Source organism: Misgurnus anguillicaudatus, chromosome 7, assembly GCF_027580225.2.
Source record: "Misgurnus anguillicaudatus chromosome 7, ASM2758022v2, whole genome shotgun sequence".
In the NCBI taxonomy this organism is placed as follows: Eukaryota; Metazoa; Chordata; class Actinopteri; order Cypriniformes; family Cobitidae; genus Misgurnus; species Misgurnus anguillicaudatus.
The window spans coordinates 22477369-22504804 of NC_073343.2; the positions used below are offsets into that span (position 1 = coordinate 22477369).

General features: G+C 38.7%; 1 protein-coding gene across 2 annotated transcripts in view; it reads right to left on the minus strand.

Moving 5' to 3' along the window:
• Positions 1-27436, minus strand: part of LOC129417592 (mitochondrial 2-oxodicarboxylate carrier) — a 149680-nt gene that overhangs the window by 56735 nt on the left and 65509 nt on the right. For both annotated transcript variants that reach the window (XM_055172408.2, XM_055172407.2), the window contains exon 3: positions 7301-7349. In XM_055172408.2, the coding sequence (XP_055028383.1) occupies positions 7301-7349 (49 nt within the window). The remainder of the gene's footprint in view (positions 1-7300; positions 7350-27436) is intronic.

A 27436-nucleotide genomic window follows, 5' to 3' on the forward strand; every position in this document is an offset into this window, starting at 1 on the left:
ACAACAACTCAGCACTGGGTAATTTTTAACCCTGTCCAACATTTACGCATATTTTTTAGTATCCATACACAAATAATACTAACTAAAACTACTAATCATACTTGATTGTCCAGAGATCTGTCAAACAGTACAGTCAAACGTCAGTGGTAAGCCACAAATATAAAGTCTTTTTAAGTCTCTTTCTAAACCACAAATAATAGTGCTCTGTAGTTATTTTGGACTGGCTTTAGATTGTCTTTGTAAAGAAACATCCCACAAGCAACGTTCTACTGACATTTTTCACCACCATTGCGAGTGGTAACCGTCTGACCACTGAATGCAGCACAGACTTCGCAGATAGCCGTAGTTGGACACCTGCATGCAGTTTCTTCCACTAGAGCTGCCAGCCAGGGCATGGTAGGATTAAGACATCACTGGAGCACAGCTGAGCGGCGTGCTGCTTTACTGGGCTGGATCGACTCTCTGGCCTCTGAGCTTTGAGCCCTGCTGTTTAAAGGCTGGTTGAGGGATTCCATCAAGAGTGCAGCAGGGTTCAGTCAGCAGTCGGGGGTGGAAGTTTGTAGGTTTACCCCTTACATTCAGCTGTCAGTTGCTTTGACAAACATTGTTTCCAGTGTAACTCCCCCCTTTCATTTAATGAAGCTCCCTTTCAACCATGCTAAGATTTGATAAAGATTGAGACATCGTACTGACTGTTTTGAAGGGGGAACCCCAGGTGTAAGCAGATGAGCGGGTATCTGTAGTCATACCCAAAAGAGTAATGGTGTGGATCATTCAATGTGGGCAGACGCAATAAGTGCTCAGTTATGAATTTTGTGGCCCAAACATTCAATTTTTGACATTGAAGGGGTATTCAGTTATTTGCAAACCATTGCAATATGCATATTACAATATGCACATTTGTGGTATTTCCATCATTTCTATATATCTTTCTATAGTATCATATATATACTTACACTTATACTTACACATAGAGAAAGGGATGCAAACTGCCAAGCATTTTTTTTAATAATTCAAAATGCAATATTCAGGCTTCCCACACCTTAGTTAACTTCAAATTCAAGGACCTTCAACAACTTTCCAGATCCAATACCCTCAAAATTCAAGGACTAAATGTGGGAATAAAGTTCAAGTGAGAGCAAGGTTACATCGAGTTACCTTTTAAGATACATTTTTACAGTTCCCTTTTGAGGGAACTCGTGCTGCGTCACTGTGGTGACACTTTGGGGACGACTCCAGGGGTAAGTGCGTCTGAATGTGTATATCAAATTCAACCAATAGTGAGGCTTAACGACAAAGACAGGGTGACGCGGGAGCCAGGAAGTATATCGCTATCTGAAATATTGCCAAAGACGGCGTTACAGGGACGCAGGAAGTATGGCAAGGGAGACGCAGCGTCTAGTTCCCTCCTCAGGGAACAACAGTTACATATGTAACCGAGACGTTTTCATGTGTCAAACACAACTATGCAAAAAGCATTTTGGTATGAATCAACATTCGCATACAGAAGATAAAGGCATTTAAAGCGAACAGTTTAGCACATGTGCTTAAAAAGTTTAGAATTTTTATGATATTATCCTACACTACACAGAGTGATATGGATTTTTTTTAAGAAAACTTCTTGCATAAATTAGATTCAAGCACTTTCAATGACCTGTATCTATGTATGTATATTTTCAAAAACTTCCCAGGGCCTTGACTTTTCCCCTCCAGATTCACAAACTTGCAAGGATTACAAGGACCTGTCAGTCATTTATTCATTATTCAATTTATTTCTTCCAAAATCGAAAGCGTCTAGCAAAGTAGGGTTACCAAGATAAGTTATGGTCAGCTGGTTAAGTTCATATGGAAAGAACAGCTCCATATCAAACAAACAGTTTTATTAGGTTGCTGATATGAAAATACTATTAATCTCATATGTGTGTATAGGATCATTGTTTCTACAAATATGTAATATTTTCTTGTGTAATAAAATTTTTAATTATGAAAACATTGCCATTTTTAAACTTGCATAACAATAGAAAAGTTTGCCATCTTCAAATTTTTTTTTAAACAATTTTCCGTGTGTAAAAAAAAATAGGTTCAAAGTCTGTAGGAGGGGCATAAGGTGTGTTTGGGGAGGAGTGAAGCGACGAAACCGGAGCTTTTCAACAAGAGCAAAGCAAGCTCATTCTTAGACTCTAATGAGTACGGCAGCGCGGCCGGCATGATGATCAGAGTCAGATGGGCTGCCCCGAGCAGCCGCCCCCTGCCGAAAGTGCCGCCTGACACCCTTTGTTACCTCCAAGTGAGCTGAGACCAGCCCATGAACCATGTAACTAGGTGGTTTCCAGGTTAATGAAAAGCTGTAACTCCAGTCTCACTGTCTCCTTAGAAGTCTAACTAACCCCCAACCCACACCCCACCAAGCTTACTTTGAAAAACCGTAAACATTCCAACACAGAATGAGCACCGTCGAATGCATGTAAATATAAGACATAATTATTGACCCGTCCTCGATTTGCAAATGATCTTTCTCATTTAAATGTATGGCTAATGCCGGTGCGAGGTGGTAACACAAATCATGTCGGTCAGCGGGAAGTGCTCCTTTCTGAAGGTAAACATGTATGAAGAATGAAAGTACAACTTTAAAGTAAACATTGATTTAACCTTACAAACAATCATGGTCTTGAAATACATCCTCTTAATGTTCTCCTAATCTACTGCCAGATGTTTGTTTGTGTGTGTGTGTGTCTGAGATCTACGGGCCCCTCGGCCCCCTAATTCTCATCTCCGCCTCTACATGGCTCCAGCAACCTCATTTGTACAGGGTAAATATGTATTCCCAGGTATACATTTTGTCAGGTTCCCCTCAGAAAAAAGCCTTTGATTCCACTAAAGCGGCTCGTTGAAGAAAGAGAGCAAGCCAAAAAAACTCACCCTGGTTGGCATTTTAGACCAATTTAAAGCAGTGGACATTAAAGCGGTAGTAAGTCACTAATAGGAGCCAGTCCTGCAGCTAGCGTCGCTGAGGAGGTGTGCTGGGCGTTTGTGCTTCAGTAACTCTCTGAGACCTATGCTAATAGATTTCAGCTCTACTAACCCTTCACTACCCCAATTAGTCTACTTTAGTGTGACTGAAAAGAGAAGAGGAGAGAAGAGAAGAGAAGAGAGAAAGAGAGAGGGAGAGACAGATTGAGAGTGTGTATATTACGGATGCATAATGATTAATCATGATTAATCGATAGCAGAATAAAAGTTTTTGTTTACAAAAACTTACATGTGTGTGTGTGTGAACTGTGTATAATAACTTTGTATAAGTAAATGCAAAGTTATTATGCATGTATATATATTTAATAAATGATAACATGTGTATATACATTTGTATATTTATGTATAATTTATATTATATATAAATATAAATACTTCATATATATATTTATTATTATTATACATACATGTGCATATATACATAATTATTATACACAGTTCACACACAAATATAAGTTTTTGTAAACAAAAACTTTTATTCTGCTTTAGATTAATCGCGATTAATCGTTATGCATCCCTACTGTATATAGACGGTTTCATCGGACGCACGTGATACACGTCTGGATCCGAACTTTACTTCCGGTTTCGTTTTTTTAATGGTCTGACTAGTTGCTTAACTGATCTCTTGAACAAATGCCTCGTCGAAAATAACAAATGTTTTGGTTTCCTAGGTAATCTATGTGTTGTTTTTTTGCTTGTTATATTAATAAACTACGTTTAAAGTACTTTGTTGTTATTTATTATTAGCGGAGTTTACCGGAAGTTACGTCATCCGGGACAGCCACTTGTTTATGCTGTTACTGCTGAAACTGTCTATACATATTAGGGGTGTCACGATTTTCCAAATCCTCCATTCGATTAAAATTCTAAGGTCACGATTCGATTCGCGATTTTTAATTCTTTTTTTTGAAAGACAAAAAATGATATGCCATTATTATTTATTATTATTATAGTTTCACATTAACATGCACATTGCGTGCTTTTCCTTGCATGGGGGTTTGTGGGCTTCACTTTACGCGAGAGAGCTTGTAGAGAGAGAATTCCTTCTTGCATGCACATGGACTTAATGCACATGTCTTGGACTCCTAGCATCTGAAATCAAACCAGTGTGTCATAAGCAGCTGCGCTTCTCTCTGTCTCACGTGCATGCGCTCTCGCATCTGTCCAAAGTCTAAACATAAACTAAAGTAGTAATCCTTACGTATTTGTTCAGTTTTATGCGTTTTATGCAAGCTGAGGCAAACTATCCCTTTTGTTTATAATACAACCCGCTGCATCTTGGCGGCTCTCTCGCGCACGTGCAGAGAGCTGGGCTCTGTCCGAAGTCAGATCACTAGGTAGTAATCCTGTTTATGATATGCATATCAAGGAGTTGTAGCAATACATCCATTGTGTTTAAAATATAAATCGCATTCCGCTGGACAGATGTTTTTAAAGGCACCTCTGAGAGGTTTATTTTCCCCCACTTGGCAAGCCGACCGGACGTGACATGGGGGTGTGGCAGCATCGACGATCCAATTTTTTAATTCAAAGTTTGAGGTTGTGACTTAATTTCGATCCATTTCGATTTAAAATCGAAATTGCGACACCCTTAATACTTATACTAATATTGGTCAATATTATGAAACCATAAAAGCACAATTGATATAGTAATACAAAACAATTATCATAATACAAACAAATATGTGTTCTCTAACTTGGACAAAACATAATTGTAACCTATAAGAATATATATATATTTTAATTTTGTTGCATTTTGTGGTGAAAATTATATTACCACAATGCTTACATTTATGCCCGAGTGTATAACAGGATGTAAGTTAAACAGAGTAAAAAATGGACAGGCCTACTAGATGTTCTCAAATGGAAAAAAAGCAATAAATGAGCATACTTGTGTAAGAGTAATGAAAAATTATGGAAAAGTCAGTCCTTCCAGAAAAACAGTTTTTTTTTGTGATTGTTAGGGGCAAAAATCCTTGATCTTGTGGCACGTTTTCTTAAAAAAAGCAATGGAATATGTGGGATATTTACGCAATTTTATGCAATGAAATTACAGGAACCTGCAAAAATTGCGGGAACCTGCAAAAATTGCAGGAACCTGCAAAAATTGCGGGAACCTGCAAAAATTGCGGGAACTTGCAAAAATTGCGGGAGCTTGCAAAAATTGCGGGAACCTGCAAAAATTGCGGGAACCTGCAAAAATTGCGGGAACCTGCAAAAATTGCGGGAACCTGCAAGAACAGCGGGAACCTGCAAGAACTGCGGGAACTTGCAAGAACTGTGGGAACTTGCAAGAACTTTTGCAGCTTTTCAATGATGTTCATTTACATTGACGTTACATAATCACGTTACATAATCACGTCACTTCATAACGTTCCCATGACAACAGGGGACATGGCTGCGCTTGTGTGAGGTAAATGCAACATTTTTCAACTTTCTGCTAAGATATGTGATTTTTGCTACGAAAATGCGGGGATTATGAAATGATGCATGCCCCGCATATGTTGTGCACGGAAATCTGCAATTTATGCTGCAAAAGTGTGGCGTATTTGAAACAATGGGTCCCCCCGCATAAATATGCGGACTTCGGCTGATTATGCTTTAAATCATGCGATCGCACCATCACGTTTGTCTGGAGGGACTGAAAAGTGTCCATAACTGATGCTCTCTTGAGTAGTGAGAAATATTTTATTTATTTTATTTTAATACATTTTTTACAAGTTACTCTGTAATGCTCAATTCTGATTGGACAGTCATGACATTTCAAGATTTACGGGAACGTCATTCCCGCGTTTCAGCATCATCCAGGTACAGTATGATGCTTTCAAATATATTAAATATGAATATGCATAATTCATAACATATATGATTTTTTTTAAAGATTAAACCAAATGCATGTTTGTCTTGTATGAACTTGTTTGAACGTGTCTTGGCTCAAAGCCTCTACTTGCGGAAGGTTTACTTTTCTTACAAAAAGTGCTGTTAACATTATTTACTGTATATAAACCATGTGGCCAGTATAATACGTGGGATATACAGCCAGCAGAACAAGTGCCTAAAAATTATTTTGTTTCAAGTGTGCATGACTGCTAAGAACACATTTTTAAATGCTCTGTACGTCTCCACAAGCTACACAATATGGCATAATTATATTAGATGTTTTTTTTAATACTATTTAAGGGTTATGGTTTTTCAATAACTAAAAGTAATTTCAGCATTATGGTATTCCATTATGAGTTGAAAGAACAGAAACAGAGCAGCTGTCAGACTGACTGAGCCTGAAACCTTTCAATTTGAGCTTATGAAAGATAAGGTCACATATGGAGCCACACTCACATGTGATACGCAGTTGGCCCGATGCACCGACACACACGCACAGACCCACACAAAACAAATAAAACTGGTGCTCTGCGCTGGGCTTTTATCACTTCTTGAGGAAGAGCATTACAAAGAAAACAGAGGATGCACTTTTAACCCTGACCCTGTGTGAGGAAAAAGTGGCCTAACTGTGGCCTTACCTGTAATAAACCCTTTACCCTAAACACTGATCCTAAATCACTCTACAGGACTCTGGAGTATCAAATATCACTTCATACGGGCGTACATACATGGGCACATGGCTGCAAACAAATGCATGCAAATTGACAAAGTTGCACAAAACAAACCACCTTTACAACCGCGCTTCTTCCTCAATAGCACAAACATCTCATTATCATCTCAAAAAGTTTATTCAACGAAAAACTGTGGTGAAACGCGTGAAGATCAGAGAGAGCGCGTGTGGGGTGCGAGGGGTGTTAGTCACCCAACCGGAGGTCCTAGCAGGGCACTCCAAAGCTGTAAAGGTTTAGCACCGACCCACAACCTGTTTACTCCATACAGAGAGGCTCTCATGTGAGGGCACAGATCACACACCATCTCAACTCTATAGTTTTAACTTTACTTAAAGATGATGGGGAATAAAAGATACCGCTGGCCAAAAAATGCAATGTTTCGCTTAGATTAACATCTCTTTGACTTTAAGAACCACAGACATCAAAACAAGGGATGAAATTAGGTGAAATAATGAGGTAAGTATGCGAGCAATTTAGGAACATTAAAAGGTATATTGTGGGGGAATAAGTCAATGATGCATTTCATTTTCCACAAAAAGACTGCAGCTACTGCCATGAGTTCCCACAGAGGAAGAAAACGCAATGCTAGCCAGTCCTGAATGAAGAACAAAGAAATGAGAAAAAGAAAGAGAGAGAGAAAAATGATAAATTATGTTTACCTGGTCTTTACAACATCCAGTGGGTGCATCAAGCAAATCTCCACAAGACCTACAGCGGATGAAAAAATACATAATTACATATCCGTTACAATGCTCTGTTAAAACTGATTAAATCAGTCATCGAAATGAGACATGAGTAAAACTAATCCCTTGTTTTTCCACTCGCAGGCCATGAAGCTGTCATGACCAAGTGCCATGTTTTCTTTCTCTCTCTCTTTTACTTTCTCTCGTCATATTTTACATAACTGTACACGTAATTTTTTGTATAATACGATTCAAAATTGGCACTCAGGTTATTCACATTCACAACTCTTGTGACAGTTTAAGCGGGGTAATCATCCCAAATATGGCTTTATTTTCTAAAACACAACCGTTGAAAGACCATTTGGATTCTGCCAAGCCTCCCGAGACCAAATACGTGCACCCCAATCCACAATCACGTTATAACAAAGATGTTTTAAAGGGACACTTCACTTTTTTTGAAAATATGCTCATTTTTTAGCTCCCCTGGAGTTAAACATTTGATTTTTACCATTTTGGAATCCATTCAGCTGATCTCTGGGTCTGGCGCTACAACTTTTAGCATAGCTTAGCACAATCCATTGAATTTGATAAGACCATTAGCATCGCGCTAAAAAATAACCAAAGAGTTTGGATATTTTTCCTACTTAAAACTTGACTGACCGACAGAAAATTAAAAGTTGTGATTTTCTAGGCAGATATGGCTAGGAACTATACTCTCATTCTGGCGTAATGATCAAGGACTTTGCTGCCGTAACATGGCTGCAGGAGGCACAATTATATTACGCTCTGCCCGAAAATAGTCCCCTTAGTAACTTTCAATTGCAGGGGACTATTTTCGGTCAGTGCGTAATATCACTATGCCTACTGCAGCCATGTTACAGTAGTAAAGTCCTTGATTATTACGCCACAATAAGAGTATTGTTACTAGCCATATCGGCCTAGAAAATCGCAACTTTTCATTTTCTGTCTGTCTTGGTGCACGATGTAACTACAGAAGAGTCAAGTTTTAAATACGAAAAACATTAAAACTCGTTGGTTGTTTTTTGCGCGATGCTAATGGTGTAATCAGATTCAATGGATTATGCTAAGCTATGCTAAAAGTGGTAGCGCCAGACCCGGAGATCAGCTGAATGGATTCCAAAACAGTAAAAATCAAATGTTTAACTCTAGGGGATCTGGAAAATGAGCATATTTAAAAAAAAGTGGAGGGTCCCTTCAATACTGTACGCCGTGATCCATGAATTTGTAAATACAAATAAAAAGTCGCAAATGTTTGCAAACCACGTGATTTCACCATTGGTGTAGGGCAAATGCATATCTATGCAGCTGTCTTCATTAGACGTAGGGGTTTTTCCCTGTGAAATTCCGATGTATGAGTCCCCGAACTTGCATCCGACAGGAGCTGCTTGGCCGGCAGCCATATACGTCACTCTGATCTTGTTTTTGCCTCTTTGCCACTCCATTGCAACTGACATGTGTGCGGTAAGAGATCTGGCAACAAAATGGCCTCCACGCGGAGATGTGGGACGTTGTGCTCCCCTGGCCTGTAAGTCATTACCATCATCCATTTTATTCGGTTCCAATGTGGTGATGGACCTAAACTCCCAAAGTATTTTTAAATCCTATTTTATCTGGACCGGCCTGTACAGAGACTGCCATAATGGCCCTCCTAATGCCAGGACTGCAGTTCGTATTCGCTCCAGCCATGAGAGAGGGGCTGATGGGTATTAAACATGCTGAATAATGGTGATTTCACACTTAAAAACACTGCAAATACATTGGCTGTGCTGTTACGATACAGATCAGGTTCCATTTAGCAGAAGCAGCAAACAACAGTTGAAACCGAATCTGTGTTGGTGCACAGGTTATGTAAATAGTTAACAGTAAGATTCAGTGTGTGTTTTGTGCTAAACAGTAGGTGACACGAAGAAGGGAAAAACGTTTTTTGGTGGATGATAAGTATAAATTGGCTGTAAGACAGTGATACGGCTCTTCAAACAGACTAAGGAGGTGTTCGAGGAGCGAGATAAGTAAACAGTCTCGGTGAGACTTCACCCGAGGCATTTTTGAATAATTATGAGTCTGCAATTCTCAGCTCTATTCTGCCATTTACTTTAATGGCTTCCCTCACGGATTCCTCTGTGTGTGTACACAGCTGCTGAGAAATACAGTCCTATTCTAATTTCCTCCATTAAATGTATTGTCCATAAACAAGACATTGCCTCTTTGGGGATTTTCCAGGAAAGTAATTACCATGAGAAATACTGAAGACAGTCTAGGCACTGCTACAGCAGAAGATCAGACAGAAACTGTCATAAAGCAAATGATGCATACAAAGGTGCTAAAAGAAAAATTACATACGCTTGTGTTGAACTTTTTTTGGCATGTTACCTGTAAAGGAACATAAGACTTTTGAACACACAGTTTGTGGCACATTCACGAACAATCCTAGCAGGAATATAGAGTGAAGTGCTTTGACTCATTTCACGTCTACTGATATGAGAGTGCAAAAAAACATCAATAACGTCAGAAAGTAAGGAGAAAATTGGGTTTATCTTACTCTGCTTGTCTCCTAAGGCAAATTAATGCAATGACATTTATCTTTAGTTATTAATGGCTGCCAGGGCTTTATTGGGAAAACTACTGCTAGACACTCTGGAGACATATGACTTCCATTTCAGCGGTCTATGCATCCAGAGGAAATAAAGATGATAAAGGTGGTTTTAAAGGGATAGTTCACCCAAAAATGAAAATTCTGTCATCATTTACTTATTGTCATTAATTTCTTTGTTCTGATGAACACAAAGGAAGATATTTTGAGAAATGTTTGTAACAAAACCGTTCGTGGACCCCATTTACTTCCTATGCGGGTTTGTAACAACATGAGTGTGAGTAAATGATGACAGAATTTTTATTTTTGGGTAAACTATCCCTTTATAGTAATACTCCAGCCAAATATCAAAATTACTCCATCAAGCAATCCGAAAAACATGTTTTTCAAACACATTTAGAGTTATTTTAGTAAATGTCCTTGCTTTTCCAAGCGTATAGTGGGAGAAAACAGGGATTAGGGAACAACTTCTGACTTTAAAGCATAAAAAGTGCATCCATCCTTCACAGAAGTAATTCACACAGCTCTAAGGCGTTAATAAAGGTCTTTTCGAGGTAATAGATGTGATATTGTAAGACAAATATCCATATTTTAAACTATAAACTAGCTTCTGGTAACAACGTTATCTTGGACTCACACGATTCATGAAGAGTCACTGCGCAACGTACCGATGGCAACAAATGCTCACTACTAACTCTTTTCTGAATCGCATGGCGCCGTTACCAGAAGCTAGTTATTTAATGGCGCTTTTCCATTGCAAAGTACCCCACATTTTGGTTTGGGTTGGGTCAGCTCACCTCATCTCACTTTGGCTTGGTTAGCTTTTTCATCGAGTTTAGTAACACTTCGTAGTGGGAGGGATTAAAGGTGTGTCGTTATATTTGCGCTGCCTACTGCTGTGATATCATACAAGTGAAAGCGTTGTTGAAATGCTAAACATCCCCATACATTTATTTATTTCTCAATACGCCACAAAATCAAAATTGACCACACAAAGAGGTTTGCGCATCGTGTTTATCACTACCTCTGTATCACATGACAGTTTCTGTACAAAAACCGGTGGCGCCGTCATTCGACGCGCTCTGCTGAGCCTCATTTAAGTTGCATATACACATATAATGCGCAGGTGCATTGCGAACGTGCCACTACAAACTGCAAGTCTGGAAAAAACTGGTATGGTGTTCCTGGTTCTCAACCTGTGGATGTTTTTCATTGCTAAAAGTGAGTTTGGGAACTTATAGCAGTCAGAGCACAAATGACAACATTTTTGTTTGAGACAGCGCAAGCTAGCACGAAGTTAAAGCTAAACTTTACATTATAGCGATGACGATGGGTGTGACGATTCTCTCAGACCAATCAGTGATCTATGGTGTTTTCGCGTCACATTTGGTATCAGCTCGGATTGCTTGGAACCCCAACTGAGGTGGTACTAAAAAAAGTATCCGGTACTACCTACTGCACCCAATGGAAAAGCTTCCAAAAGTAAGCTGACCCGACCCAAACCAAACCGTGGGGTAGGTACCAATAGTTTTATAAATTTTAAAATATGGATACTTTTCTTACAAAATCACATTGATTACCAGCAGAAGACCTTTATTAACCCATTGGAGCCACGTGGATTACTCTGTGAAGGATTAATGCACTTTTTTGGTTTAAAGTCAGAACTTGTTTTCAGAGCAAAGACATTTGTCGAGGTCCTTATCCTATGATAAAACAAACCCTTCTTTCAAAGATGGTTTAGAGAGCACAGATATCTGGAAAACAACGGGTTCTACACATAGAATGAATGGTATAAACAGAGATTAGATAATTAAAAGCTATATTAGACTGATAAAAATTTAAGTCTGGTAGGAGAAAAATTTACTGGCCGATTGAAAAGATTTATTGGCAGATTCAGATAATATAAAATCCAAATATCAGACAAATATTGGGCACTGCAATATATCGGTCTACAGGGTTCCCACTGGTCCTTGAAATCCTTGAAAGTTTGTGAATCTGGGGGGGAAAATTCAAAAGCCCGGGAAGTTTTTGAAAATATACATACATAAATACAGGTCATTGAAAGTGCTTGAATCTATTTCTGTTTTCTGGAAAAATCCATATTATTCCCTGTGTAGTGTAGGATAATATCATTAAAATTTTAGACTTTTTAAGCACACGTGCTAAACTTCGCTTTAAATGCTTATATGCGAATGTTGATTCATACCAAAATGCTTTTTTGCATAGTTGTGTTTGACACATGAAAACATCTCGGGTTACGTTTGTAACTGTTGTTCCCTGAGAAGGGAACAAGACGCTGCGTCTCCCTTGCCATACTTCCTGCGTCCCTGTAACGCCGTCTTTGGCAATATTTCAGATAGCAATATATAGTTCCTGGCTCCCGCGTCACCCTGTCTTTGTCGTTAAGCCTCACCATTGGTTGAATTTGATATACACATTCAGACGCACTTACCCCTGGAGGCATCCCCAAAGTGTCACCACAGTGATGCAGCGCGAGTTCCCTTGTAAGGGAACTGTAACAATGTATCTTAAAAGGTAACGTGATGTAACCTTAATCTCACCTGAAATATGTCCTCACATTTAGTCCTTGAATTTGAGGGTATTGGACCTGGAAAGTCCTTTAAAGGTCCTTGAATTTGAAGTTAACTAAGGTTTGGGAACCCTGGGTCTATTACTATATAATAGATTACACAAACTAGATACACTGTTTAGATATACCCAGCACTGCTGGTTATAGCCGCTGTAAATGCATATTTACATGTTCAATGACAACTAAACAATTGCAAACTTTTTATAAAAGTAAATAGGTTCATGCCAATAAAGGTGAATGATTTATATAACATTACTATTATTGTGCGGTGGTGTGAACGCTAATGTAGTTATCGTTATCATTAAAATGAGTTAACTGTACAGAAGAAGCCTAAATCTGTCTGAACCCTGTTGCTGCTCTAGATTGTACATAAGGACCAACTAGAGGATCAAAGGTAGGAACCAGTGAGTTGTAGGAAGCAGTGGGTTGCTGAGAAAGCCTGTCACTCATTTAAGGTCTAATGAACTCCACGTTTGGCGGAAAACAACACCGTAGTTAAGCACGGCACAGGAGTTATCATCTTAGAGTTACGGGAAACAGGAAATACACAAACAAGGTGAGAATGTGAACGAATAGACCACAGCCACCATAGGCATGTTTCATATGAATGGATTTAATCAAGCAGAAAAAAGAAATCAGGCCAAAAGATGGATAGACTGAAATGGACACATGTCCAATACCTGACTATACAAGCAATTAAAACCCTAAAGTGAATAGCAGCTGTGTTCTTGAAGAAGAAATAGAAACCAGGAACCACAATATATTAGACAATATAATTAATCGTTAAAAGATCGTGATCTCGATTCGACCCCCCAAACGTTCTTAATCCAGCATTTTGACAATTCAGGTAATTATATTTTTAAGGAGGAAAGACGCAGTCTCGTCAGTTCTCTCGACAACACACAATCACAGTTGTTGCGTTGACGTCTTGACGTCACATTTATTATTGTTCAAGCCAGATGTCTTTGTGTTCGCTCCACTGGTACAGTGGATGCTTTCGCCAAGAAGTTAGACAGAAAGAACAGAAACCAAAAAGAAGGAGTGAGGCAAAGCAATGTGCAGGTATGTCCGACAAGAACCTTGATGTTGTTTTAGTACCAAAAACAGGATCTTATTCCGGATCTTATCCCTTCCGAAAAGGTTTTTAGCACAGAGGGAAACATTGGCTGCGTCCAAATAACAACACTTGCTGTCTTTGCACTTGACCACTTAATTGCTTACATTACGTTTTCCTGTATTTGGCCCAAGTGTAGTGGGTGTGAAGATTAACCATGCATGTAGATTTATTTAACCGATGGATGTTCACGCCGCCAGCGAGAGTGTCAAAAAACGCTCGAATGCATTCTCTGGAATCCTCTCAAGCAGAGGTTTCCGCCTTCCGATTGGTTGCCGCCGAACATTTCCGCCTTGCAATTGGTTGCCGCCGAACCGCGTCATAGTTCATTACCATAGCTCTACAATATAGGGAGAGGTGAGATGATTAAGTTAGAAACTGTTAGCCTGGATGCCAGCCGATGTTAGCCCCGTCCACAAGATTTTGAGAACGGGAAGATCGGTCTGGGGTTTCTGCGTTGAGGAGCTACTATGCTAGACCCAAAGCTGGTCGAACCAATCAAATTGTCAGGGCAGGCTTTATACGATGATGGACAGATGATCAACAGTAACGTAATGAACCACATCACCAAAGAGCGCGTGTGTTGAATCTTTTTACAACTAAATGGCTGCCGCTGTAGAATTCAGATGTGTGGATTCTGACATTGAGTCTGTTGTAAAATGATATCGACAGAGCATTGATTTTAAAAGAGGAACAGAGAAACGCGAGCAAGGCATTTGTTGATGTTTTTGCCGTCCTTCCTATGGGATTCGGCAAAAGTTGGTCGCAACTGAAACTGGTATCAAGGTGATGCAACTTGGCGTGCATGACGAGATGGATATAATTAGCGGTCATTGTCAGCTTCTTTTCGGAAGCCCGGAATCGTGGTTGCTGAATAAGTGGAGGGACATGCTTTTCAAGCCAACGTAATGGGTATCGTCGTGGATGAAGTTCACCTAATGGTAAGAGATAGTCTTACTGTATGACTTAGTAAATACTTAATGTTGTGATATAAACGAAATGTTGTAAACATAGTAGGTGTTGATGTACGTTCTCTAAGACTTAGTATAATCACAATCTTAGTGTCATTGTAGCGAAATAACTAGCAGTTCGGTCAGGCTGCAAAAGACTTAACGTACGTCACACATTCCATTGCTCTGATTGGTCGTAGGTCTATCCAATTTAGTGCAGAGGCATTTTTCGGTTGAGACACACCTCATAATTATAGCACAATGGAGCGGTATCAGACTCAAATTCTGACTAGAATTGAGTATGACAACGTCAGGCTAAGAAACTGTGGGAACTGTAAACATATTTGGGTGGGTAAAAGATAATTTTTAGATGAACCTTGATCTTGACAAGTCAAGTTCCTCTGTGCTCTTTCTCAATTGCAAGTTACAATTAACCATTGAGCAACAATTCCCCCAAAACAGCATGTATCCCCTAAAACAGAATATGACTTCAAAGGGAGGTGGTGAGGAGAACAAGGAAGCAGTATTCACATGTTTTCCTTGATAGCTGAGGACAAATATAACCAACATATGACACAAGCTACACCTACTGATGAAATAGGTTAAAATTAGCGTGTCATTAAGCCCTTGTAGGTAACATGACCTTATCAGATATTAAATCGGGCACAACAGATGCAAAACACCAGCCTCGATTCATCTGACTACAGTACTTCCTGATCAGGGGCGTGTCTGTTGATCGCAATGCTGATTGTTTCGTTTATCAGCCTCGAATAAATGCATTTCTGAATAAATGTTGGCCGCACAAAAAGCCAGGTGTATTTTTCCACAATAATCTACAGTGTCAATTCAAACCCACAGTGGTCTTCTGATCCAAAAATCTCTGTAGGCTTTACAACCCATATGTTCTGTTGCACCATGGGATTTCTTCTGGCTGTCAGCACATGCTACTGTTTGATCATGTTCTTGAAGTGGAGTGAAGAAAGTGAAGACACAGAAACTTGCTCGCTCTGAACTTCTCCGTAATACTGTCACTTAGTCAAAGCACAGGCAAGAAATCGACCTGCCATCTGGTTGGTGTTTGAGGCTTAGTTCCGCCTCAGTGCGTGACACATCATTGAGTTCCATTATTTGGCGTGTCTTTTGTCTCTGAATCACAATAGCACTGACAGTTTCTGTCATCTACAGCTTCTACACCCGCAGTTACATGTGAGCAGGCAGCCACACACACTGCAACAAATTGGCAAGGAGGAGCAATTTCCCTCAAGACGCACTCATTCGATGTTGCAAGCCTCGATCTGTAACAATAGTAGAAGCCTAAATAATTTATAGTGCAATTCATCACTCGGCAGTGACATCATTTATTTTGACAAGATGTCTTTATTTTGTGTGAAGTATCTTACATGTGTTAATCAGGTTTGTTTGAAAAGCAAATGAATGCAAGGTATGTCTTACAAACTTGAGCATGGAAATGTATGTGTGGCGTGGTCCGTATGTTTATTAATAGTATTAATTCACTATTTATACAGCTTGATCTTCCGGGACTTCATAACTATTAGCCACTTCGTAAACCGTATAAAAACGTACTATTATTACAAAAAGCAATAACGAAGACACGCCCCTACATCTGACGTCACTGGGCCGAAAGTGTGTAAAAAATATGAATTAGCCACCTCGTAAAATAGTTACAAATTGCCATGAGATTGTGTTGGATCCTTTGACAGGTATCAGGTGATGTGCCTCAACAAGGTTAAGAAAAAGATAAAGACGGTCGATCTTAGTTGATAGCTAAACAACTGTTCATTAGTCTGCATTTCTAATAGCCCGATATCTTCCCTGATAGCAGTCCATATATCACCACAGTTGAGATCGCTATCTGCAGTTGGTTTTGGCTCGGGCAAGTACCCGATTCTTGCTCCCACGCAAAAGTGAGAAAGAAAAATAGCACAGTGACAGTAAATGATTGCTCAACATGCACAGGTGTCATCCATCATCCTGTGACAGCCTGAGCGAGCAGATTTCCCCCGAAGCCTTCGAGAAAAAAAAGGTTACAAGAGACGTCAGAAGCCGAAAGAGAGGTTCACATCGAGTACAGTGTTGTCTGCAGCTAACTACCAGTACAATAAGCATTAACAGTGTTACTAGACTAACACAGCTGCTGGCGTTGCCTCATCAGCTATCAGGTTAGTATCACACTTGACTTACTTCAAAGCATGCAGAAAATGCCCTTGGCCATGTCTGCTTAAGCTATTAAGATAAAACAACCACAATAACTATCTTTATTGAAGATTTACATATCTGAGTAATTGGGGAAAGTGCTAATAGCTTCTCTTTGTTATATTTCAATGTACATGATATGACGTAATGGAAGAGTATACACAGAATAAGCTATGTTGATTTTGACAGACACAATCCTCTTCTGTAGCCAATTAAAAAGACACTCCACTTTTGTTCAAAATATGCTCATTTTGCAGCTCCCCAAGAGTTAAACATTTGTTTTTTACCGTTTTGGAATTCATTCAGCTGATCTCCGGGTCTGTCGCTAGCACTTTTAGCATAGCTTAGCATAATATATTGATCAGATTGGACCATTACCATTGCCCTAAAAAATAACCAAAGACTTTCGCTATTTTTCCTATTTTAAACTTCTGTAGTTACATCGTGTACTAAGACCGACAGAAAATTAAAAGTTGCGATTTTCTAGGCCGATATGGCTTGGACTATACTCTCATTCAGGCATCATAATCAAAGACTTTGCTGCTGTAACATGGCTGCAGGAGGTGCAATGATATTACGCAGTGCCCAAAAATAGTCCTTTGCCACTTGAAAGTTAATAAGGGGACTATTTTCGGCTGCTGTGTATCGTGTATCTTAATACACAATGTAACTACAGAAGAGTCAAGATTTAAATAGGAAAAATATCGCAACTCTTTGGTGATTTTTTAGGGCGATGCTAATGGTCTAATCAGATTCAATGGATTATGCTAAGCTATGCTAAAAGTGGTAGCGCCAGACCCGGAGATCAGCTGAATGAATTCCAAAAAGGTAAAAATCAAATGTTTAACTCTAGGGGAGTTGCTAAATGAGCATATTTTCAACAAAAGTGAAGTGTCCCTTTCACATTCACTATTATAGAAATTCTACCAACTTACTTCTGGTTTGGGTTCGAAAGGTCTTTGTGACCCAGGGCCCGTACTTATTTTTATTTGACGCTGTCCACAACACTCCTCAAAAAAAGTTTCGTGCTATGCATACAATTTGTTGTATTATGACACCTCACAAACTGCTAGCTGAACTCTTTTTCTGATAGGGCTTTTTTAACACTCCTTCTAGGTTTCGTATCTTAAATCTGTGATCTTAGAGATGCATATCAGGCATTCCTTGAGTCCAAAGCGGCAAGGTTTGGCTGTGCTCCTGATACCACCAGTAGCTAATTGAGCATACCCTTATCATCGCTAACACCTCCACACTAGACTTCATGAATAGTTCTCAAAACACACCGACGCAGGAATGCTTAACATACAGGTGGTATGAGGCGCGCACCATTTGTCATTGTGAGTAACAATGAACATCTGATTAGCTATCAAAAGTTTGAACCTCACACAGGCATCGGGTTTCACCGCTTGTCTGAAAATACAGGAACTAGGTGAAGTGCAAGATACGCAGATAAGAAGCTCGCGAGAATCGGTGTTTACATCATTATGCATGTAAAGCGAGGTGCTAGATGGTCAAAGCTGACATGCAGAAAGTAATTATTTAAACAAAAGGGATCATTGCAGATCTGGAGTTCTGGAACAAGATACTGATTGGTCAATAGGGCGTAACCATAATCGGCAAGCAATGGGTAATGCATGAATAAATGCATAGCATTAAAACGGGAACTAGTTAGTAACAGCAATAAGCCATGAGACGGGGTCAAAGTGATTTTATCATCAGCACAATGTGAAATAAATAATTACCAACAATACAAAATGAAATACAAATTTCCTGTTTATACAGAATTCTACATACTGTTCAATCTTGTGTTTAGTGTGAGATGAATATGAAGGAAAGTCTGTGGGAATTTAATAAAACTATAAAGCTATTATACAAGTCATTTGTCATCAAACATCATCGTCATATCTGGCAAAGCTCTATGGGTGGCTGGATTTTCTTCTTTATTTCAAACAGCTTTTATTTAGAAACATTATACAGGTCTGCATATTCAACATTCTCTGTATTGTTCATGCGAAAACTTTTATTTAGAGACATTATGCAGATCCGCATATTCTACATTCCCTGTATTGTTTGTGCAAAAACTACCTGGTTGTCTTGCATTTAGTCAATCCATTTGCTATAAAGGGTTTTTTATTTGCGTCAGAAGTCTGGTTAAGAGTTGATTTTTTTTACATTTATGCTTTTATCCAAAGCGACTTTCAATGCATCAATCTTATAAAAGAAATACAAAAATATCCTCATACCATCAAAATCAAAACCACAGTACTAAAGTAGTTCCGTGAAGAAAGGCAGTGATAAGGAATTGTGCCTTATACTAAAGTTGTGTATAACAGGGTTCCCACACCTTAGTTAACTTTAAATTCAAGGACCTTTCAAGGACTTTCCAGGTCAAATACCCTCAAATACAAGAACTAAATGTGGGGACACATTTCAAGTGAGAGCAAGGTTACATTGTGTTACCCTTTAAGATACACTGTTACAGTTCCCTTTCGAGGGAACTCGTGCTGCGTCACTGCGGTGACACATTGGGGACGCCTCCGGGGGTAAGTGCGTCTGAATGTGTATATCAAATTCAACCAATGGTGAGGCTTAACGACAAAGACAGGGTGATGCGAGAGCCAGAAAGTATATCGCTATCTGAAATATTGCCAAAGACGGCGTTATAGGGACGCATGAAGTATGACAAGGGACACACAGCATCTCGTTCCCTTCTCAGGGAACAACAGTTACATACGTAACCCGAGACGTTTTCATGTGTCAAACACAACTATGCAAAAACGCATTTTGGTATGAATCAACATTCACATACAGAAGATATAAGCATTTAAAGCGAAAGTCTAGAATTTGAATGATATCCTACACTACACAGGGAATAATATGGATTTATTTTTCAGAAAACGTCTTGCATAAAATAGATTTAAGCACTTTTAATGACCTCTATCTATGTATGTATATTTTCAAAAACTTCCCAGGGGCTTGAAATGTTTCCCCAGATTCACAAACTTTCAAGGATTATAAGGACCAGTGGGAACCCTGTATAAGTCTAACAACTTATACCACTATATAAAATCTAAATTATCCACCATAGACCGTAAAAAAATATGGACATAGTGTCCGTGACATCACCCATAGGTTTGTGAAGAGCTTTATTAAAGCCGATAGCTGGCAGGGCCTGCCGTCAACATCTTGGCATCGAGCCACCGTGCATCACTTGCGGATAATCGAAAATGGGTAAAAAGGCGGGACGTGGGTGAAGCTTAAGTGGCTGGTTGCTGGTTGTAAAAACCATGCCCGTCTAGCTTTACAGTAGTGACAACTCAAGTGAGCACGGGCTTAATTATGAACTTTAAGGCTTAATATAATTTATAAGGATGGGTTACAAAAAAATTCACCACCCTCAAAGTTGTCATGAAGGGCAAAATTAACTATATAAACCAAAAACACGTTTTGTCCTAGGCTGTAAACACATTTATTTCTGCTGTAAAGTTGGGCATTTTAACATGTGGGTCTATGGGGATTGGAGCGAGTCTCTAGTGGTCAGTCGATGAATTGCAGTTTAAAGAGATAGTTCAGCCAAAAATGATATTAAACTCATGATTTACTCACCCCCAATCCATCCGAGATGTGCATGTCCATCATTTTTTAGACTTACACATTTTCAGTTATTTTAGAAAACGTCTTCGATCTTTCAGTTGGTAAGATGTAAAGTTATGGGGTCCACTCCTTCAAGTCCAAAAAATGTGCATTTATTCTTCAAAAAGTATTCCAAACGGCTCCAGGGGGATAAACAAAGGCATTCTGAGAGTAATCCGGGCAGTGTTGTCAGAGAAATATCCATATTTAAAACTTTATAAATGAAAATAACTAGCTTCCAGTAACACCACCATCTTAGTTGCGTCCCTGAATTATTCTCAGAAGGCTTTGTTTATCCCCCTGGAGCCATTTGGAATACTTTTGTGAAGGATAATGCGCATTTTTAGAACTTGAAGGAGTGGACCCCATAACTTTGTTACCAACTGAAAGATCTAAGACATTTTCTAAAATAACAGAAAATGTGCTAGTCTAAAAAATGATAAACATATGCATTTCGGACGACTTGGGGGTGAGTAAATCAAGGGTTTAATATCATTTTTGGCTAAACTATCCCTTTAAGTCACTTCCATGTTGGCTTCAATATATAGATCGAAAGGTTGCCCCTTGAAATTAACACAAAAACAAAAGATTGTTCTTAATAAATGTAAATATCTTGCTGATTTGGGAATGACATAATCTGACATGATTCTGCATTTACGTAATTCTCTCATCACTGGTTCCTGCAGTTAGAAAACACCTGAGATCAAGTTTCATGAAAACATAGTTAATAAGATACATAACACAAAATGCAAATACCATGAAGACTGTATATAAAGACAGGAGGTACAAAAGAAAGGACGGTCATTAGATGCAAATCCGGTGTTAACTGATGTTGATCTGGATGTCTAAGATATATATAGAGTAGTAGTCTATTCTTTGGAAACTTATACGCAAATAGAGTAAGCCAGCAGGCTCTATACTAAAAATGGTTAAATGTCCACAGCAGTGTCCATACAATAAAATACAGTTCAGTGTCAGCATGCAATGCCAGCCACTGTGGAATTGAGATAAAACAGCAAACTTAAAGCAATAACCAAAATGTTTCATTCATTTATTAATTCCATTTTTAGATTTAAACTTTGTTATCCAAGAATGTCATCATGGTGTTGTCTTTGCATCAACTTATAACATCACCTGTTGAGCTACCTGGTCTACAGTAGCTAAATTACACAATTAATTCTAACTTTGATACAGTAGCTATGGTTTTGATCTGCAATCGTAGTCCATGCATATAAACTAAATTATTTTGTGCTCGCATTAATAAAATAAAAAAACTTTACTAAATACAAAAAAAACAACATATTCAAAACACTTCTCACATTTCCATGAACATTTCCACGAAACAAACACGGAGTAAGCCGTTGAAGTTCAAAGTTAGCCTAACTGCACACAATCTCAATACAATCTGATAAACACGTCACTATCAAATAGGGGTGCTTTTGGGTACCCGGCCCTGTGTGTGTGCTTGTGGGTGTCAGTTTAATGGTGCTTTTGTGCGTTTGAACTGTTAGTCTGTGTTTTTGTTTATTTAAGCTGGTTTTCCTATGCTAACTGGGCATGCGCTTGAGACCTACCTCAAAGAGCAAGCAAACCAGTGCAAACCAGCATAACGCTTAACCCTTAAATGCACAAATGTTTTGGGTCTTTAGCGACCTGGAATGTATATCTAATATGAATGTCTAAACCGCCACACCCTTAATACTATAAACACGGTTGTAATATTTTATTAACAAAAACAAAATTTAACTTGAATTAAAATGCATTAAATAATAATTTAAGTCAACATAACAAAATATATATTTTTTGTTTAATCATTTATATTTCTTATTGTTTTAAAAATTATAATTTAGGTAGATACATTTTAACTATTAAAAAGTTATTTTATAAAAGTCTACATTTATCTACATTTTTGTTTTATTATTGTTGATGATAAGGAGGTCTAATTCAAAAATATGTAATGTTTTAGTTAAACACTAACATGAAAATAAAAATAAGAAAAACCTGCTGTGATCTTTTTTGTTTAATTTTAAGTGAATCTAAAGCAGCTCTCAAGTAAGTATCATGAAAAGTAATTTGTCTGTGAATGGCACCTATCATGTTACAGTATGAACAGCAGATGTTGGTCATTGGTGCACCATACTGTGTCATTATCAGTATGTCACACATGGTATATTTCCTGTCAATCACCCATGAGGATGAGCTGTGTCATTACTGTCACCTAGTGGACACTCATGAGACAGAGTTATAAGAGACACATATGCGCATATCTCTTTCAACATGATTTGTGATAGTGCACATATAAAAACAGATGCAAACTTGCTATATTTATTTTGCCAAGTAAATGCAGCCTTTACTCACTATAAACACAAGAGAGAGATGAACGTGCTTTGAGAAGAGACATACAACAAAATGAGTACTAAAGGGGAATCAAATAAAGATAAAAAGACTATCAAGACCAAGTTATGCATATCGGACATACCCCTCTGTACTGTACATCAGCATTTCTCATACAAATTATGTGGCACATTGTGCACCGTTTTGTATATCGCATCACATCGAACAGGTTTTTAAATTTATAATGAACCACAAATGGAAAAATCATGATGATTATGTTTTCAAACAGGACTTACCAGGATAAAAAAAGTATTTTAACTTTTTGTAAACAGGCCAGTGCTGGCCCGAGCATCTTGGGGGCCCTAAGCAGAATTTGTTTGGGGCCCCCCTCCCACCAATTTTTTAAATAAAAAAATCAAGAAATTACAAACATTTATAAAAAGATGCACATTAAGTAAGGGCTAAAATTAGCATTAGGTACAGAAATCAAATCAAATGAATCATAACACTGTCTTTATTGTATAATTTAAATATAATTTTTTGTTTTAGAGCTACAGAAGTGATTTTCTCTTTGTCTTGGATTGTTTGATTAACATTAATGACACAAGTAGGTTAATAAAGTCAATAATGACTTAAGTGGGTTAATTGCGGTTACTGTCTCTTTAAGAGAAGCACGGACCTGGTTTCTGCCTAATCTATACGTAAACCTAAAACATAAACAAATGTTTTTATTGGAAAAAGAGTACTGTGGAGATCATTTTATTTGTATGTGCCCTGTCAAGAACAGAAAATTTTTATGTTCGCTTGCTTTCTAAAACGCGTCTCTCCATGCGTGCACTACTGAGTGCACTTAAACGCGCGAGCACGCACAGACAGAGGATGAATTACAAATGGCTCAAATGTATGTTAATGGCCTACAGTATGACACATAGTAGCGTAACTCTATCAAAAGTTTAAACATCAAGTGTTCTGGGGCCTCATTTATAAACGTTGCGTACGCACAAAAGAAGGCGCACGCCACTCTCTACGCAATAGTTGTTATTTATAAAAAGCAAACTTGACGGGAAAATGTGCTGTCCGTCACGCAAGCTCTGACCCAGGCGTACGCACAAAAACGGGTGAAATGAGAAATGGCGACACCGACGGCAGATGGAAGAAACACGTGAAAGTGAAAGTAAAAATGACAACACTACCTCTCATAAATAACATGAAGACTTCACAAAGCAAGTCTTACAATTAACAGCCTACACGAACACTCGTTTGATCGATCAGCAGTGAAACAAAATAAATAAATCGAAAATTACAACAAAAATTCAAATGAACACATATTTGCTAAAAGAAAAGTGAAATATGTTCTGCAATAATATTGGCATGTTGTGCAATTCATCCTCATAAAGAATATAGTTAACAGAACGAAATAATGTACAAAACTGATATTCTCGTAAATGTGTCCGTCTTGCGGAGCAGATATAGATGCAATTACATAGACAGATAGATAGATAATTAAGGAGATATATAGTTAGATAGATAGATAAATAAATAGATAGATGTATTAATTGTCCACTGGGGAAAGTTGTTTTCATAGTAAACCATATCTGCATATGCCTTTAGTGTGTTTTATTTTTGATAAAACAATGTATGGCGTATGTCTCAACCATTCAGGAAGCAACAAGAAATTACATTTGCGCTGAACAATGTCCCATTTCCACGTCGATTATTACCGACATCTGTAGCTTGTCAGATGCAATTAAATGAATGGAAATAAAATGCCCCATCACAATGCGTAATGCCCACACTGTGCCCTCCAAACAACGTTTTTCTCCTCTTTTCCCCCTCGCCAACGATAACTTCTACTTCACATTGAGTGAATTTACGGGTTTTTTTATTTCCTCTATGTGTTTGCCATGATTTCGCAATCAATGCATATTAACTTGTGGGCGTTTCACGGACTATTTATGGGCAACTATGGGCGTGTCATGAAGCCGCAAAAGCTGCGCTACATTTAGAATTGATTGTGATTTATTAAGGGAAAAATGCGTAGGATGTGCGTGCGCACGGTTTTATAAATCCGAATATTTCTGTGCGTACGCCCGTCCTATGTTTCATCCGTACGCCACTTCTGACGCAAATCCTACGCAAAGTTTTATAAATGAGGCCCCTGATCCCTGAAGGGCATGGTGAGGATCACATCTGACTCTGGAGCTGGACCGGACACATTTAACCGCATGTGCGTCCAGAAAGCTGCTCACTTTAGCGCCTTTTGTGAGTTAAATTGATTGAAATCACTTGAAATGTTTACATTTGCAAGCATTTGAAACATGTGCAAATGATAAACTTTCGCTATTTAAGCGCAAATCGCATGCGAGCCGAACCTTGGGTCGATCACGGATCAACTGCGATTTGGATACATCCTTTTTTGTGACATGGCTTATCATTTATTATAGTGACGCACACTTGCACGCCGGTGCGAATTGTCAATGCACGCGAGGTGTCTATATTGCGCATGACTCAAACGCTAGCACTGTAGACACACAGCAGTTGTCTGCAAATCAGAATTTTCTTAATTATTCATTCATTCATTCGTACTCATTCATTCATTCATTCATTCGTACTCATTCATTCATTCATTCATTCGTACTCATTCATTCATTCATTTGTACTCATTCATTCATTCATTCGTACTCATTCATTCATTCATTCGTACTCATTCATTCGTACTCATTCATTCGTACTCATTCATTCGTACTCATTCATTCATGTATATTACTTGTTTAAGTTATTTAATTGTAAAAAAAAGATTGGGGGCCCCAGGCAGCCACTTAGTTTGCTTATGCCTCGGGCTGTTGCTGAAACAGGGTGTTTAATATGTGCATCTATCTCTTAATGTAAGCAATACAGACTACAGGGTGACCACATCATACCTGGAGACAACATGTGACCTCTTCAAACTTGTGCACCATATATGACCTGGACAGCATGCATTGAGGGTTTGTCCACTGCTTCAGAAACTTGCACATAAAGTCCATAAAAGCTGATAATGAACCCAATTATGGGCCAGGAACAGCAATAATAGAGTTTTAGTGGGGCAGTAAATTCTTTAATTACCTGTTAACACCCTGTGTCTCTTTGGACAAGTGCAGAAATAAGGCCCCTGGATCTGTGTAGACCAGATGCCCCGCTGGGCAGAACTTATGTGAGTGAAGACTCATCCCTGCTGTCCCATCACAGTACGCTTTGAGCTCTCTACATCGCTTGTAATTCAGCGACTGTGGAGATGAGCTTGGGAGTCACATGTGCAGGATGGGCAGTGAGGGCCGCCAACAACAGTGCTAAAAACAGCATTCTGCCTGCAAGGTGCACATACAGGAAATGATGGGAAAGAACAACGGACATTCTTTTAAAGAATGATATGATCTTTCCTTTCCCTGGGGGGGTCTCATTGAAGAAACTATGAAAATATTTGGAAAAAATAAAGATCTTTAACAAACACGTTCATGCACCCGCATAACTAAATATATCCGTCCAAGCACGTACAGATGATGGCTATACGAGAGCCAGAGCTGGCTAGACTACTGTATGTACTCTAATATGGTAGGATTGTTCAGGGGCCGCCTTCCAAAGTTAGACGTGAGAGACTAAACCAGGAAGGCATTAATAAAATGTAAACGCACTGAGCCAGCAGTGGCCAAACATCTTTTAGCATCCAGCTTTAAAGATTTCAGCATTCACAGATTAAACACATTAAGGATCTGCATAATGTAAGAATCCATGAGACTCAGTTAAATAAAGTTCGTACACACACACACACACAGAGACTTTTTCGTTCCAAGCATTACATAAGCGACGCTGGGCAGTCGTGGTGGCGGTTTGGGTTTGATGAGAGACTATGATTAAGTTACATACAGTGGTGGTTTGATGCAGTTATTATGAAATCAGGCATGAGGCTCGACCCTTTTGAGCGATTGTGTATGCATGTATGTTTGTCAGTAATAAGGACCAATGTATGTATATGATTTTTTGTCATTACTAGAATCAGTGTAATGAATTGAGCCGAACTGCGTAGTCAATGCCCTGTCCGATCTGATGACGTGGCATAGTTGACATCAGCTGGCACCAGGCTTTGTGGCATTATTACATGCCGCCCACACTATAAAAAATTTAACTCATCATAACCCGTGGTTTGTGCATACAAAATACATGTATAAAGAAAAATGCATTGACATGATATATAATCCTGCGCTGGGTTTCTCCTACCACAACCTAAATAATATTTCACATGAGCTATGCTCAAATCGCACCATTATTGCTGAGCAGCACTATTCATGCTACCAAAACGTCCTACAACCACTAATGAAATTCAGCATCACGCATGAAAACAAGAACCGTAACTCCATAATTAAAGGGTCAGGATCCTAATACTGGACACCCTCCAAGCCAGCCCATTATGCATGGGGCTTTTTTTTAATCCAACAATTTGTCAAAGGATTCAAAAAATATTTCAAACTGTCAGGGTGAAATTGTTCATGAGCTTGCGGTATTATCGCAGAGCAGTAAAGTAAGCAGTGGGTTGGGATGTAAAGAAGAGCTAAGCTGAGGCACACGGAGTGAAAAGATGGTTCCTTAAATACAAATAAGAGAACGTTTGTGTATAAAGATTCTTGTGTAA